The sequence below is a fragment of the Phocoena phocoena genome, chromosome 7 (assembly GCF_963924675.1).
Source record: "Phocoena phocoena chromosome 7, mPhoPho1.1, whole genome shotgun sequence".
Lineage (NCBI taxonomy): Eukaryota > Metazoa > Chordata > Mammalia > Artiodactyla > Phocoenidae > Phocoena > Phocoena phocoena.
Window position 1 is genome coordinate 103699669 of NC_089225.1, and position 16854 is coordinate 103716522.

Here is a 16854-nt window from a genome sequence, read left to right on the forward strand (position 1 = left end):
TGACTTAACTGAAGCAACCTTTTCCTCTCCCTCTGCCCATCCAGATTCTCCCCGTCCTGCCATCAGACACCACAACCCAGAATGTTCTGCTCATATAGGGTGTTCATCACAGTTACCACAGACCACTTAGAACTAATTGCTAGTTATCCTTCAGTGAGAGGACTTTCTAGATTGTAAACCTCACAAGGGCAGGAACCCTGAATGTGTTACTGTGTCTCTCTTCACAGTACCTGAAACAGTGCTTTGTCTGGAATGTCAAAACCAATAAACGTTTGTGGATTGAAACAGACGCTCATTTATACCATCGCCAGCGGCACACACGAAGAGGTGCCTGTGGCTGCTTGATGCCGTTGAGGGTTTGTGTGTGTGTGTGTGTGTGTGTGTGTGTGTGTTTTCTTGAATCACAGGAAAGAATCACTTGAAAGAAAGCTTTTGTCCATAGAAACAGAAAACTCCAGGCCTTTCCCAACACTTCATAAGACAGCATGCTCACCAGATGGTGGGGAGAGGTCTCCATCCTCCCTGTGTCAGTCTGAGGCATGCCCCACGTCACGAATGCTGCGACCTAGTGCACAAAACTCAAGATTCCAGGACATTCAAAGAGTATCACCAGGGAGCCCCTACGGGTACCGCCAGATCTGGCCACCGTACTTCTGCAGGTGTGTTTGATGTGTCTGTGCTAACCCTTTTTTTTTTTTTTTTTCCCTTCTTTAGGGGCAAGGAGAGAGTGATCTTGACATCTTGTTTAGATCTTCAGATGAACTGGCAGATTGGAACATACGATTTATACTTTATCAAGGAAAACTGAAACATTGCTAGTAGAAATCATTGAATTTGGAGGTAATACATATTGCTGCTTGGGAAGAGAATTATGTAATGAAATCAATAGTATGGGAGGCGATGGTGTGGGTAAAATACAATCTTTAGCGACTGATGGACCAGGGTTCAAGTTCTACTGGGTGCTGACTGTGTGACCCTGAGCGAGTTATTCATTCTCTCCAAACCTCAGTTTCCTCGTCTGTAAAACAGGACAGTTGAGAGGTTGAGGGGAGCACCTATAACCGGGTTCATACAGTTTCTGTCACATAGTAGGTGCTCAAGAAATGTTAACAGCACTATTTTTCTGTTGAGAAGTTGGACCAAATACCACTCAAGTTCCCTCCTACTTAAAAAGAGCTAAATCTAATCATCACAAACCCCTAACTGTCAGTTACTCTGGTCATCAGTAACAGTACCTTACGTTTTGTATCTCTTTGTAATTCTCTCTCTTACTCTTAACCCTTACAGCAACCTTGTGAAACAGGTGGTTCAACTAATGGGACAGCCGAGACCCGCGGGGTCTCCGCCCCATGCTGCAGGACGCCCCGGGCCCTGAGGCCTGATTTCATGTCTGCCCCACCCCAGCACTGTGCACGGGACAGCGCTTCCAGGAGCTTCAGAATGCCACGCTTTCCCAAGCCAAGGGGGTCACTTTCCACACTCTGCTCACATGCTCTTCCCATCTGCAGATCGCACCTCTACCACAGGTAACCTTTCCTGTTTTCCCTACTGAGCCAGACCCAAGGCAGGCTGTATTACAAGGTAGGTTAGGTAGTAAACTCACTTCGGCTTGAAAGAAAATTAATGCACCAGATAAAACACAGTTGTTTTTGGAGGTCATTGCAGAAATTTTATACGTAATAAGTGATATTATAAATTGTAATACAAGATTTCAATGTCAATAGCAGGTCAGGCATCTTGCAAAGTTTACATGTTGAAAGTCTTTAACTTTACAGCCCTAGGTTAGAAAAGGGATGCAACTTATCAGACACATTTCACATGTTTTCCTATGAATCATTAAATATTTAAGCACCATAAAATTCAAGCATTTCACACAGATGTGGCAGCCAGCCTTGGTGGTCGAAAATGCACTATGCAGAGTCTCTGGCAGATAGTAACAGCGACAATTGCAGAGTACTGACTTTTTAATGTCAATTGTTTTGTTCCCTGCAGAACTTCCTGATAATGACCCTGCAGGAAATTGTGAGTTTTGTGTGTGTGGTACAATAACTTTGAGACTTGAAATAAAATAGCATTCCCAAAGACATTAAGAATTGGCCAGGTATAAATAATTCTAATCAGTAATTTATATGCCCTGTGAGAATCCTTATGTTAATTCTACTATGTAAAGAATCCCAAGAAATATTTTTCATATTAAACAGCTTGTTTTAAATAGAAGATGTGACCATAATAAATATACAAGGTCTGCTATCTGCTGGACATAGAATCTAACTTAATTTTCAACGCAGGAGTAGGTGTTGCGTCCCACTTTGTAAATGTGGAAAATGAGGCTCAGGGAGTTGGTATAACTCCCCCAGGCAGGGTAACACCTCTGGAGAGTGACAGAGCTGGATTGAAGCTTGGACTCAGCCAACTCTAAGGGCACATCTTTCCGCTGTTCTTGCAGCCACACCAAATAAAAGTAACTATTGTCATATTAGTCTGGTGAGCCGATAGGAGCACAAATGTCATTTCCTGGAAAACAGAATGATTTGCTTTATTATCATCTCTAAGAGGCTCAAAATAAAACCCTTGATAAAATCCCGTTTTAGTGGACCATTCTGTTCCTCTTTTCCCAAGCACCAATAACAGGTACACAAACTCTGTAGAGGTGATTCTATAGTAGAACGCTTTGACGATCATGAGGGAGTACAGATTACAGCATGAGTTAAGTCATACCACATTTCCATGAAGAGTCTTCTCTCATTGTCACATCTCTCAAATCTTATTTCTGAAATTTCAGTTTATGGAAAAGTAAGCTATTTTTCAGGAGGGGGCTGACTCACTGTGGAGGACTCACTCACTGTGCAGGAACGTGCCCACTTAATTCGGGCTGTTTTTTCAAAATTTATTTGACCAGCTTATTAAGATAATTCTAATACCAAAGTTAAGGTGTTTAAAATAGCAAGCAAGATATGTTTCCTATGGCCCATCGATCACCCTTACCTCTTCCCAGAAAGTGTTCTCGGACCCATTGCATGAATGAACATGGTGAAATTTTAGAAGGCTTGAATTTTGGTAATATATGATAAAACTTTTGGCAACAAAATTGTTAATTATAAACAAGGTTGAAATTGGGTTCAATATCAAATATTTAGCATGCCATAGGAGAGTTTCAAAAAATTAATAAATGGGTCAAATGAACTAGGAAATATTCTGGTACATCAAGACAATATTTCCTCTTAAAATGTATATTTTTTCTTCTTACCAGGAAGTAGCCTTAAAATAAATTGTCCCCCCATCCGGGGGACACCCCAGAGCAAAATTCATTTGAAATATATTCTGCATGTAAGTGCACACTCCCAGTCAATGTTTGCCAAGGAAAGCATTTCTTATAAACAAAGTTTTAACTGAGTTTTTCTTAATTATTAAGTGCATTGAAAATAAGCACTGAAATGAATGTCACTTTCTCATGAGAAATTTCTTTAGTTTTCTCTAGAATAACATTTATTTAAATAAGGAAGGCAAGTTTCCTAGAAATCTTTTCCAATAAGCCTTCTAACTTTTAGGATTAGACCACTGAATTCCCAGCAAAATAGAAAACCTATCCTTTGCTATACAGAAAATTACTCACTATAAAGTGACATATCTTCTAAGCTTTTACAGAAGATATTAATGCCAATATCAAACCGCTGCTTTGCTCTAGTACTGACTGATATAAAATATAAGAACGTTTTTAAGATTAGAAAAGCAGGATGCGCCTGTAAAAACCAATAACAGGAACAGAAAATTCAACTTGTAGGTTATCTTTGTTTCATTTAAAAGAGTGCTAGGTCTTTTGGGGGCATGGGGTGATGATGACTTAAAATGAATCTTCTTACCTAAGTTTAATTAAGTCGGCCCTTAATTTTCTCCCAAGTGCATAATGATAGCTCTGTCACTTCCCCGTATGAGATGCCATTATGTGGCTGGAGGGAAAGTGTCCGTGGCAGGCCCTCTCTGTGAGGCAGCTCTGCAGGCGCCCCCAGGGAGGGGAACAGGATGCTTTATGTGAACATGGCCCCATGTGGCTCCAGTCCCATTAGCACGCACACTGGAAGACAAGCCAGACCCCGACTGGGCAAAAGCGGTCTGTTTGGAAGTTGACGGCAGTGGGGAGTCAATTCTTGTGAATCGCTGCCTTAATATTCATTAATGGCTTTTCGACTCTTCATCCCTCACTGGACGTATATTTTTCCATAATTGCTACTTTTCCAAAGGGTTGCCAGAGCGGGCATTTCTGTTCTCTGAAAAATGCAGACGAGAACATAATGTTTTATGTTCATCTGTGATGTGTTTTATGCTAATGTCGCATCTCTGGAATACAGCGGCCGTGGTCCTTCCTGGCATAATGATTCATTCTGCTTTGAAATGAACTCTTCAGGCTGGCTGTGTGGATTTTTGTTTAATCTCCGTGGGTCATAGTTTTACAATTAAAGTGCATGGAAAAACAGATTACAGAGGAAATCATTTTGAAACGTAGGAAATCTCTACTTTCTAGTTTCATTTGTTGGCCTATTTATTTTTTCCCGTAAAATCCATCCAGAAGCCCACTGTGTTACAGAGTAATTGACTTCAATTGTTTGAGTTGCTATTAACCAATGAATGACGTTTTCAGTAATGTAATTTGTATCACCTATTTGCCTTCCCCTGAATTAGCATACTTTTAAATAAAGCCAGCTAAGAATATCCGGGTTTCATGTAGGTTGGTAGGTCCAAACAAATCCATACGTGTAGCGTTTGCTTAATCTGTCCCAAACGGAGGAAGGGATTACAGTACTGTGGGAACAACCACATCGAAACAGAAGGAACAGCTAAACCAGGAGTCTAAGATGAGCACCACTGAATCTCTTAGCACAGCCTAGGATGCCTTCGCCTCCTAGCAAATTTCTCTTGGTGACCTGAGGACAAGCGGTGGGTTCTCTAGCTATTCTTCACACACACCTGGCACCTGCTAATTTTCTGGCGCTGGGCTTGGCTTTCTTTCAAGGTGTCCGGTGAGGGTGCTGAGGAAAACTGCAAGTCAGGTCTCACAGTTGTCAGCCAGAAGCTATACTCATTCGCAAAAAAGTGGCAAGTTCCCTGACGTCCTTGGCATTCAAGGAACGGTGCAGCTCTGAAATCCTCCAGGCAGCTGCCGGGTGACATGAGGGCCTGGCCGCCTCCTTGGTCCCCAGCGCCTGTGTGCTACCCGGACAACAAGAGAGAATTAGGGCTCAGACATCTGCAGACAACCCCCTACCCATCCAGTGACACACCGAGGTCTGGGCCTGATTTACATTTTCCCTGAAAGTCATCCCAGGAGGGAGAAACTACAATCTGCTGAGGAAAGGAGGCGCGGGAGACGTGAGGGGTGTGCATGCAACAATAAACCACTTTCGCTGAGGGCTGATGCAAACCCATCTTCCAAATTCTACCAAAGTTAAGTTTAAAAAAAAAAAAAATCATGGACAATAAGAAAAAAAGAGTGGCCCTGCATCTCCACAGGCTATAGTCTGTGGTGGCCTTCGTGACCCCGTGTCCTACTGCCATCCGGTCTGCACAGCACTCTCAGAATTACAGTCCAGTCCGGACGGAAGGGGGCTTAGGGACGGCGGGCGTGCAGGGGCTCACCATCAGGAAAGAGTACCCAATCCAGAGGCTCCTCCAGGTCCGCGGACACGGCGGGACAGACTGGTCCTGACTGTGCACAGCCACGGCTTGCGCGGGGGCCTCGCACACGGCGCAGCGGCTGATGTACGGGCGGATCTCCTCCTCCGAGAGCGGCGTCATAGGCAACGGTGCGGCGCTCGCCAGCCAATAGGACCTGTCGTTCCTCCGGGCGTACTGGCACACTTGGTGGATGTTGCAGTGGGCGAAGGGCAGCGTGCTGAACATGGGGAGGCAGGAGCCCGCCAGACCTTGGGAGGGAAGGCAGCAACATGGTGTGCGGGGTGCAGAAGCGGCCTCCCCGACGTGGCCCATCTGTGCGCACACGGTCTGGCATCTGGAGGCTCTGGCCAAAGCCTGCTGCTAAGGCGGCGAGAGCACGGTGTGCCCCTGACCACTTGGGCCGCCTCCGCGGTCTCAGGGGCCAGCCCGCGTTCCCTCGGCCACCTGTCACTTTCTCATGAGCCGAGCAGCAGGCCGGGTGCTAGAGGGGGAGGGGAGCACGGCTCTTCCCCGAGAACTTCGAGAAGCTCCTAGCCCGGCCTGATGGGGAACGGGAGGCGCAGACGGGCCCTGGGAACACAGCAGCACAAGCCCTGAGAAGTGGAGGCACTGGGGCTCACAAGAAGGATGGCTGGGAAAAGTGACTCTACGCTAGGACCTGAATTATGAGAAAGATCTGGCCGGGTCTGGAGATGGTGGTGACCATTCAAAGGAAAGGCCTATTTATACAGCAGTAAAGAGGGCCAGGGGTAGTAAGGGGGCATGGAGCTCAAAGAACTCAAAGAAATTCATTGGGGGGAAGGTGGGGAGAGCGGGTCTGGGTCTGTCTCAAGGGCATCCCAAGGTAAATCAGACCAGAGGATGCGGGCTCTGTCCACCTTGTTAAGGAGTTTGGATTTTATTCCCAAAGCTCTGCAGAGCGAGGCCATGGTGGCTCTGGCTAGACCAGGGCCGAAAGGTGACCCGTGGTACACATGTAAGTAGCTGCCCCTCTAGGCCCGCACCCTTTCACCACCCTTATGGACTGGGGGGGTGGGTCACAGCCCAATGAGAGCCGTGACGAGACTCATCTTAACACCAGCTGTCCCTGTGGGCACAGCCCTCCTGCACCCACCACTCCAGCCACCACTATCTCGGGGAGACCACGAGTGCCAGCACCCAGGGGGCGGGGGGACTCAACCCTCGGCTTAAAAATCACTTCCTGCGGCTCACAAAGGCACTATTGAAAACTGACAGGTAGTGCCAAGGATAACTCCCTGAATAAAGTTCTGATGTTGCTTAAGGGTACAAATTTGCAACTAGTAGATAAATAAGTCCTAGTGAACATAGACAACAACGTTGTATCCTAATCATCAGATTCACTAAGGATTAGATCTTCATTGTTCCCGCCACAAAAAAGAAGTGATAGTTACGTGATACGAGGGAGGTGCCAACTATCGATCCAATGGAATCACCTTATGATATATCGGATCAACACTTCTGTACACCTTAAACTTACATCATGTTATATGTCAAATGTATTTCAATTTTAAAAATTGGCGTAGGTTGAGGAGTTGATGCTGGCTAATGCCACACCATATAACCATCTAAACTCAGGAACCAACCATATCCTGATCAAATCATTCACACTGAGAAATAAAAATTGCACTTTATATCAGAGTTACCCTTAAGAATTATTTTTTTTAACTAATAATAAGTAGTCAGATAATAATAACTATAGCCAGAATGAGCTTCTTTGGCACCTCTCAGGATCATAGGTTTAACAGAATTAGTTGAGAATTAGCATGGTAGTTGAAAAAGAAAAAAAAAATCCCATAGATGACTGATCGTTTAAGATGTTGATGAATCCGTAAAACTAACCCCAAAGTTTTGCCCTTAAGCAATGAATCTGGGTGACCGCGTGCCAGCTACGTACCAAGGTCTTGATTGTGAGCTCTCTCCTGTCCTTCCAGGTATAACAGACTATACCCGGTCCAGAGCCTGGGCATGCCCGCGGGGCAGGTGGGTTCTCCATCTGTTTGACTGTGGAGAACCAGGAGGAAGCCACTGGGGTATACAGGGCCGAACCCTTCGGGCCCAGGATCCCCCACGGGCCCAGGAGGGCCTGGAGGAATAAAGAAACACAAATAAATAAAGGCCATTTAGCGAGTTCAGTTTAACAAGCATTCTTAGCACCACCCCGTCTGCTGCTGTGCTAAGTACTCAGGGAGCAGAGAGGAATGTCCCCCTCACACAACTGCAATGTACACCAACAACTCATCCAGCAAGGACCTGTTCCAAGCAACTTCTAGCTGCTTGTCTTACATTAGCATAAAAACAGATGAAAATCCCTGGCCTCCCAGAGCTTACGTTTTACTCAAAGAAGAGAAAAGACAATAAGCACAAACGAAAGGTAAATTGTGAAATAATAAATGCTAAGTGCTCCGACTAGACCGGGAACCTGCTCTCTGAAAAGGCGAATCTCAAAGTTAGTCTTTCTGACACCTCCCAGACCTGTCCCGTTGTTCTGCCATATCGTCAGTTCCATTCTAAGGACAAGGGCTTGGAATCCACATGTTTGGCTTTGTAGCTCTTCTTTTATAAGGGAGGGAGGCGGAAGGAGGGCCGAATTCTAGAACTCTTTAAGTGGCTGGTGGGAAATGAACGGTTGTACAGAATGTGGGCAGGAGCCTCTCCTTTGGCATCTCTAAAGGGCTGACCCACGGCAGAAGGCCCGTGGCTACTTCTAATTGCCAAAAGCAAAAGGTGAGGTTAGACTCTGAAATCAAACGGTGTTTTTAAACTGTGTTGTTTCTGGAAGACTGGCAGCTCTTCTCATCTATAAACCAGAAGTTACAAAGTGGTAGCTCGCGGACCGCATCGTGCTCACGTGTTTTGTTTGACTTACCAAGATTTGATGAGTTAAGATTTCCGGCTAGAAAAGCAGAGTGTAGGGAACGTTGAGCCCGCATTTCTACAGGGCAACAATTTCTACAGAGCAGAAGCTGAGCTGCTGCTTTTGGACTGCAGCTTCCATTTTCTTGCAGTGCCCCGTCCTCAGTCCCTCTCCCACCCCTTCACCTGCTTCTCATTAGTAACCCGGTACTGCCAGACAGATACTCTCCAAGGATGAGAGGGTATCTGGGAGTCTTTGGGCCCTAACGTATTGCCTAGTGTGTTATAGTTCAAATTTATATTCTGTAGAGTCTTTTCTCGTGCAAGGCCCACTCTCAAATATTTTTCTTAAGGAACAGCCTTGTATTCTCTATAAGTTGATTGATGGCTGTATGCCAAGATGAGTGAACTCAGAAAACCAGAGGCCAAGTGATTCAGTCAGTTGCAGAGGTGAGACCACCCCCGCTGTCCCCAAGATCTTCAGCACGGCCTCTCAGCGGCAGTCACACAGCCCATGCCAGGCTCACCTGGGGAAATGGCAGAGCCTTTTAGGTTAATGTACAGTGTTTTGGGAAAATAATGGACACAGGGCCTTGACCTGTTTTTATGATGGTCGAGTATCAGTTAAAATGTGGAGGACACATCCTGTTCTGTTCTTGTTGCTTTGTCTCCCTAAAGCCTGGTGAGTGGATGTCTAAGGCACATGCTTAAGAGGCAGGGGATCTTGTAAACAGTCTTAGATCCACTGTGCCAGGGAAAAGAAGAGAAACAGAAACTCCTTACCTGGTACTCCTGGGCAGCCCGCTTCTCCCATGTCACCTTTGTGTCCCGGAGGCCCAGGGGACCCTGGAAGGCCATCCTCGCCTCTCCTGCCATCCAGCCCGGGCTCTCCTTTGCACCCTGCAGGGAAGTTCACAATGGTGGTGATGACAGCAGCGTGACACCCACTAGGCTAGCATTTACTGCATGGATTCCTCGTGTCAGCCCTGGGCCTCCCATTTGGACCAACCTGCACTGGCTCATTTCATCCCTGCAGCTACCTGAAGTTGGGGTTATACTGTCTCCACTTGGCAGTGGGGGTAATTGAGGCTCTAAGAGATCAAGTAACTTGATCAATTAAGGCCAATGAATCATGAATGGGCAGAGTCAGGGTCTGAAGCCAGAGCAGCGAGGTGTTGAGTGAGACATTTTCACATTTTCTTCATAGTCTTGTATATTTGACCTGGTTGGGTTTTTTTGGTTTGTTTTTTGTTGTTGTTGTTTTTAACATTGAACACATCTGGCTTTTGTAGTTAAATATTTTCCTTAAGAATAATTTTTTGGAAGCCTGAATGGAGGAATGAATACAACTTAATAGCATTTAGTTGAGAGTCAGGTTAAATTTAAAGCAAGGGCAGCAATTTTTTTTTTTTTTTTTGCGGTACGCGGGCCTCTCACTGTTGTGGCCTCTCCCGCTGCGGAGCACAGGCTCCAGACGCGCAGGCTCAGCGGCCATGGCTCACGGGCCCAGCCGCTCCGCGGCATGTGGGATCTTCCCGGACCGGGGCACGAACCCGCGTCCCCTGCATCGGCAGGCGGACTCTCAAGCACCGCGCCACCAGGGAAGCCCTGAGCAGCAATTTTTAACAACAGTTCCTTGTTGAGGGTTACAAGGTGCTACCCCTTTATGTAAATTATCCAGTTCAGTCTTCACAGGAGCCACGTGACGAGGTGCTCCCACATGCCAGGCTACCAGTGGGGAGACGCAGGCTAAGAAAGGCCATGGTGCTGACCACGTGTAGTGAGGAAACAGGCCTGGCAGGCCAAGGGCAGAGGCTGTGCCATCCATCTCCAGACCCTGCTTGGTGACCAGGGCTCAGGCGTGTTCCCTGGGGCCTCGGCGGCCGGCCGTCACACTGAAACTCGAGCGGTTCTTTAAGTGTTTGGCTCCTTTTGGCCCACGACATAAGTTCATTAGCCACCATCTCCTTTGGTCTGGGTAGCGGATTTGGTCCCTGCCTGAGGGGGACTTTGCAGCCCTTCCCCTAATTACCTGAATCACTAGTCCCTCAAGGTTTCCGTTCTCTACCTCTATTCTCTCTCCCTCTCTCCCTTTCTGGATCAGTCTTCTCTGTCCAATCCCTCTCTCTGCCACAAATTAGCCTAAAACCAACCATTAAGTCCAAGAGGGCTCACTTCAGTAGCTGCCCCTCTTTTCCACGCCGGGACGTGTTCTTCAAGGCAGCGGGGGCCACCTGAGGATGTGGCATAGGGCCCGCCGTACTCAGGGAACCAGACATCTCACTCGACTCCGCTCTCACACAGGCACCCTTAAAACCATCTGAAGTGCACGCCCCGAAAACGTCACTGCCTTTACATTTTGTCCTAACATCGCCTGCCCAAGTGGCCCCCACAAACCTCCTCTTTTCATCCCACATCCAGCAGCCACCACCCCGCCTACACCCGACGCTGGTCACACTACGTTCAGCGTGGGCGTGGCTTTCGGGGTGCTGTGATGTCACTCTGTCTCCTCTTGGATCATAAACAAATTCTCTTGGAACGTCCCGCAGTGCCTGGACTACGTTCTTACATGGTCACCATTCAGTAAGTGAGAAAGGAAACCTCTCCTCCCCATGGAGGGGAGGGACACCCTCCCCTGTCTAACTGGGCAGAAGCCTCTTCCTGGATGGCGCTGCGGTACGCGAGTTGGTGCATCTCTTTCCACCAGCTTCGAAGAGAATATCCGTTATCTCGGAAGGAACCTGAGGCCACACGGTGAGCTCAGAGCACTCTTTTCTCTCCCACCCAACGAGGTGATTCCAACACGTGGCTACTGTGCGATCCTGGAAAGGGCTGCCCAGGGCTAATGAGACAGTGAAGCAATGGGCGTATCACAGACAAGGCAGCAGACGTTCCTTCCCAAGTATGGACATGCGACGAGCTCACCGCCCCGTCTGGGAAAGAGTTCCCTGCTAGATGTTACAATAGAGGCTTTGCTCCCTTTAGGGGAAGACAAAGGGAAATTGTCAGCAGATGATGTTTCTGAGAGTCAGGAAGGAAGGCTTTTGTTAACTCGAGTTGTGTACCCAGAGCTTTCTACTTGGAACTTGTTTTACAGAACAGACCTATGTCTAAAAGCCCAGCAATGTTGGATGGAGTCCCTCCTCTGAGAGAGTCACGTGCTGACTAGAAGATAAACGCTCCCAACAGGATGTGGGGAAGTCCATTAGGCAGTGACGGTTCAAACCAGAATGGAAACCATTTTTGCGTTCATCACAGGAAGTCTCAGCCTTTGAGGGCCACCCAGGAAGGAAAAGTTGTAGATCAAAGAGATGTGTGGGGCTTCCCTGGTGGTGCAGTGGTTGAGAGTCCGCCTGCCGATGCAGGGGACACGGGTTCGTGCCCCAGTCCAGGAAGATCCCACATGCCGCAGAGCGGCTGGGCCCGTGAGCCACGGCCGCTGAGCCTGCGCGTCCGGAGCCTGTGCTCCACAACAGGAGAGGCCACAGCAGTGAGAGGCCCGCATACCACAAAAAAAAAAAAAAAAAAAAAAAGAGAGATGTGTGAGTAGAGAAGCATTAGACCTTCTGTGATCGAGAGCTCTTAACAGACTCAAGTTTTACTTAGTGTGGCCATTACCCACTCATACTGGACAGCAAAGAGTCAGAACTTCGTTTTTCTCTATGTAGGTTTCAGCAGCAGCCCTTGGATACAAAATCAGCTTAGCAATGAAAGAGGTTTTGAGGGAAAACAGGAAGAAAACCACAATGTCATTTCAAGCGAAGGTGGTACTTCGCAGGGGCAGCTGATCCTTCACAACCAACCTTGGGGTGGTCTTTACAGCCCCACACACCCTGCTGAAAGAATCGCCTTCAGAAAAGGACAGATGACGCAAGTCCATCACGGCTGGGCCACTTTAGACCCTCAGAATATACCTGTCACTTTTCAGTAACTGGATAGCACAGCCAATGCATCTAGGGTGGCCAGTGGGAGCAGACAGGGAGAGGGGACCAAGGAATACATTGCTGGCAGAGGGTTCTTTACAACAGGAGCTGGGTTGGGGGCTGTATCAGAGAAGAGGGGGCCCCATAGAAAGCAGTGGGTTGGGAGCAGGTACACAGCGGGGCCAAAAGGAGCTCCAGGGAAGCTGGACCACAGAGCAGTACAGCCCACACTGTTAGACGGCTGGGGAAAGTGGGTGATGCTTCCCGGGAAGGACTGTGCACTTTTTTTTTTTTTAACATAACAGTCATATTCTGTGGCACAACGGTGGCCTCGGGTGTCCCCACTGCCAGCAGGCAGGGTCAGTGACATCAGTAAGGAGAGGGCATGGGAAGCCAGAGACGGCCGTTCTGTGGCCACCTGCGGCTGGATAAGCCCATCCGACCCCAAGTCAGGAGGAATTCGAGATGACAGGTGATCACACCTGGACCACAGAGACAGTCAGCCCTCTTTCAGAAGCTCACAATCTATGCAGAGAGAATCTTTTATGTGCCCAAGATAACTACTAAGTTAAAGTGTGCAGAATTTGCCCATTTGATTTTTTTCTTTGTCACTGTCTTCGGTTATTTTCCAAAGTCACCAAAGTGAACCCAACTACCTGTCTGGTCTCTAATGATATTGGGGTGAAGCAATGGGTCTCAGCCCTGGCTGCCTGCTACAGTCATCCGGGCAGCTTTCTCAAAACACTGATGCTCGGGCCCTGTCTCCCTCTGAGTTTTGCTGGTCTGGGATGAGCCCTGGACATCAGTGTTTTTTCAAGCCCCTCCAGGTGACTTTACCCTAGAGCTAGGACTGAGTCACTCAAGAAGGCATCACTCTTAGCTGACTACTTTGAGGACAGCATTCAGATAATATAGTTAGGGTTTCTCAAACTTGAATGTATACACAAATATTCTGGGGATCTTGTTAAAATGCAGATTCTAATTAGGTGGGTCTGGAGGGTGGCCTCAGTTGCCACTGGTCCTCAGACCACACTGTGAGCAGCAAAGATGTAGCCGGTTCTCAGTTTCTGGATTATTAGGCCAACCTGCCCCAGCTTTGCTCCTGCCATCTCCCTGTTGGACAATTCTGGTTCCTCCAAGTCCAATCTCTCCTTACAAGCTCTGCTCAAAGGTCAGCTCTTGCTGGGGTCTTAAAAGTCCTACAATCCTCCAGGCTGGAATCACCTCTCCCCATCCCGTTTTCCTAATGCCTTTTGCTTGAAACTCCTTCAAAACACGAATTATAATTTCCCATTATTTAGAATTACTTATGATCTGCCAGCTATGTCTACCATGAGGCTGTGAGACCCACATCTCATTCACATCTGTATTGCCCACAACGCCTAGTACTGCATATAAAGAGTAGAGGGGGACTTCTCCGGTGGCGCAGTGGTTACGAATCCGCCTGCCAGTGCAGGGGGACATGATTTGAGCCCTGGCCTGGGAAGATCCCACATGCCGCGGAGCAACTAAGCCCGTGCGCCACAACTACTGAGCCTGCGCTCTAGAGTCCGCAAGCCACAAATACTGAGCCCACGTGCCACAACTACTGAAGCCCACGCGCCTAGAGCCTGTGCTCCACCACAAGAGGAGCCACCGCGATGTGAAGCCCACACACCACAATGAAGAGTAGCCCCCACGCTCTGCAACTAGAGAAAGCCCGCGTGCAGCAGTGAAGACCCAATGCAGCCAAAAATAAATAAATATAAAAAAAAAAAGAGTTGAGGGGTTCTGGAAGTATTCTCTGAAATGAATTTGCAGAAACCCATTACAGGCCACATCTTCTACTTGAAAGTTAATTTTTTAAAGGGGGGATGGGACCAGCCCTCAATATTGCAGATATATACACAACAAGGCAGCTTGGTTTTAAAATAAGGTTGAGTGATGAGTTCATTGACTGACTAAGGGTTTATTCATGCAAAGAGTGCCAAAAAAAAAAAAAAAGTAACTACTCTCAATTCCCAGCGCCCGTGGGCCGTTAAAGGAAGTTGCTCCCATCCACACTCAATTAACTGACCGCACAAACGCAGATGCAATGCAGCAAACACAAACAACAGAACCCCATATACTAACATAAACAAGGCTCCAGAGCTGTTCGGGATGCTACCCAAGAACTACGCAGACTCCAGCGGACCGGGACATCTCTTGGGTCCTTAGCTACTTGGGTTTGGGGAAACACAAGGAAAAACAGGTGGTGCAAAATTCAGTTTTACTTCCAATTTCTTTGGCCCTGAACCAAAAGGAGCCAGAGCTGCAGCTGGGCAGTGGGAAAGCCAGGAAGAGGAATGGTTTCATGCCTCTTAGGCTAATTTGCACATTTGTTTCTAGAATTTGGTATCTAGAACCACAGGCACTGCCACTGGTCTAAAAAGATAAGTTATCTCTAGATGACCAGCCAAACTCTCTAATCTCTTTGTAAATTACCCAATGAGATGGGGATATATGAAGAGAAAATAAACCATTGGGAGGGCACCTTTTAAAGGAATGGTTTGGTTTAAATACTTAAATAAGAATCCTGCCACCCTGACAATGACTGAGCAATGCTCAGATCCGTTAGATGAATGATGCGATCTTTGCCATAATTTATCGTGACCCTCCCCCTCTTCCCTTTTCCTCTTCCAAGTGATACACCTCCTTCTCCCTTCCTGTAGGCTGTTCTGCTCCACTGGGTCCCAATTCAATTGTTTTTAATTCAAGGTCAAATCAACACCGAATAATGACTACTCACAGAGCATCTACTCTGTGGTGCTAAGAGGTTTCAAAACCTCATGCCCGGGCTTCCCTGGTGGCGCGGTGGTTAAGAGTCCGCCTGCCGATGCAGGGGACGCGGGTTCGTGCCCCGGTCCGGGAAGATCCCGCATGCCGCGGAGCAGCTGGGCCCGTGAGCCATGGCCGCTGAGCCTGCGCGTCCAGAGCCTGTGCTCCGCAACGGGAGAGGCCACAACAGTGAGAGGCCCGCGTACCGCAAAAAAAAAAAAAAAAAAAAAAAACTCATGCCCAAAAGCTGCCCACAAGTAAAAGATTAAAGTAGGCGTTCCTCATCACAACAGAAGGGATGTGTCGATCCTGTTACTACATGATTAAACCTTTGGACAGATGCAGAGAAAATGTTTGAGGGGAAGGAGGTGTCCACTGCTTCATCCCCACTAGTTGTTGTGGCTCCGTACCAAAAAGCTATGTAGCAAACACCCAGATCTTCATTTCAGCGATCCACGCTGCCAGTAACAATCAGCGTGAGGCTCATACCTGGTCCTGGGGGGCCTCTCATTCCAGGGAGCCCCATGGTTCCTTCTGGTCCTCTTGGGCCTGGTACCCCAGGAAGCCCCGGGATTCGGGGGCAAGCATCCACGTCTGCAGGGGGCCCAGGTTCACCTGAAATTAGAATCACCACCTGTGTGAGGGATTCAAATGCTTAGGAACCAGGTCCTTCTGCCGTCTCGAGCTGGATGGGCTTCTGACACTACGCTGAAACGTTATCGAGCACCTTCAAGCATCCAGTGTCAGCTCTGTGAAGATGGGGCTTTGTCTTGTTCGCTGTGAAAACTTCTAGAATGCTTTCTGCTGACTGAATGCCTGAATGAGTGAGTGAATGGGATCTCAGAGAAAGCAAAAGAAGTATGAAATAGTGAAAATGGGCCGTGACAGCGATCGTGTGGTGACCTTCACAGGATTCGCAATCTTTGGGCCATTTCTTACCGGGAGCTGGCCACAGGTGGCATGGGGAGAGGTCCCGGTGTGCTCCTCATACCCAGCTTAACATCACCCTAATTCATCGGTCTACACTGCAGCCACCTGGGTTTCCAGAGCGTCTGCTACTCAAGGGGACAATTTCAGGACTGCTAGAGGCACTGAGGCAGTGACTTTCAACCTTGAGCGCACATTGGAATTATCCAGGCGAGTTATAAAAATACTGATTTCTGGGTCCCACTCCAGAAATACTGGTTTCATTGGTATAGGATGTGGCCCGGGCAGTGCCCTCAAGCTTGATTTTACAATAATCCCATCTGCAGAGCTTTTCAAAGATACCGCTGCCAGCGTCCCATCTAGATAATTAAAAAGGAATCTCTGGGGGTGGAACCCAGGCATTACTGATTTTTTAAACTCTCCAGACGATTCCAGTATTAGCCAGGGCTAAGAAGCACCACCGGCACGCTGCAGTTCTGACGTGAGCACATCACAATCATCTGTCAGGCTTGTTAGAGCCCAGAGTTTCTGAGTCAGTAGGTCTGGAGGTGCGGGGCAACATTTTACATATCTAACATGTGCCCAGGTAAAGCTGACGGTGCTGACATGGGGAATCTCACTTAGAGAACCACTGTCCTAAAGGTTTAATATTGTTTTTCTTCTT

At 47.8% G+C, this 16854-nt stretch overlaps 1 protein-coding gene across 1 annotated transcript in view; it reads right to left on the minus strand.

The window, feature by feature from the left end:
- Positions 1 to 4941: 4941 nt before the first annotated feature.
- The window catches only part of COL4A4 (collagen type IV alpha 4 chain), a 131033-nt gene continuing 119120 nt past the window's right edge, over positions 4942 to 16854 (minus strand). The window contains exons 43-47 of the mRNA XM_065880183.1: positions 15753 to 15878; positions 9328 to 9444; positions 7586 to 7774; positions 5632 to 5918; positions 4942 to 5205 (exon numbers count right to left, since the gene is read on the minus strand). Coding sequence (XP_065736255.1) covers positions 4942 to 5205; positions 5632 to 5918; positions 7586 to 7774; positions 9328 to 9444; positions 15753 to 15878 — 983 coding nt within the window. The remainder of the gene's footprint in view (positions 5206 to 5631; positions 5919 to 7585; positions 7775 to 9327; positions 9445 to 15752; positions 15879 to 16854) is intronic.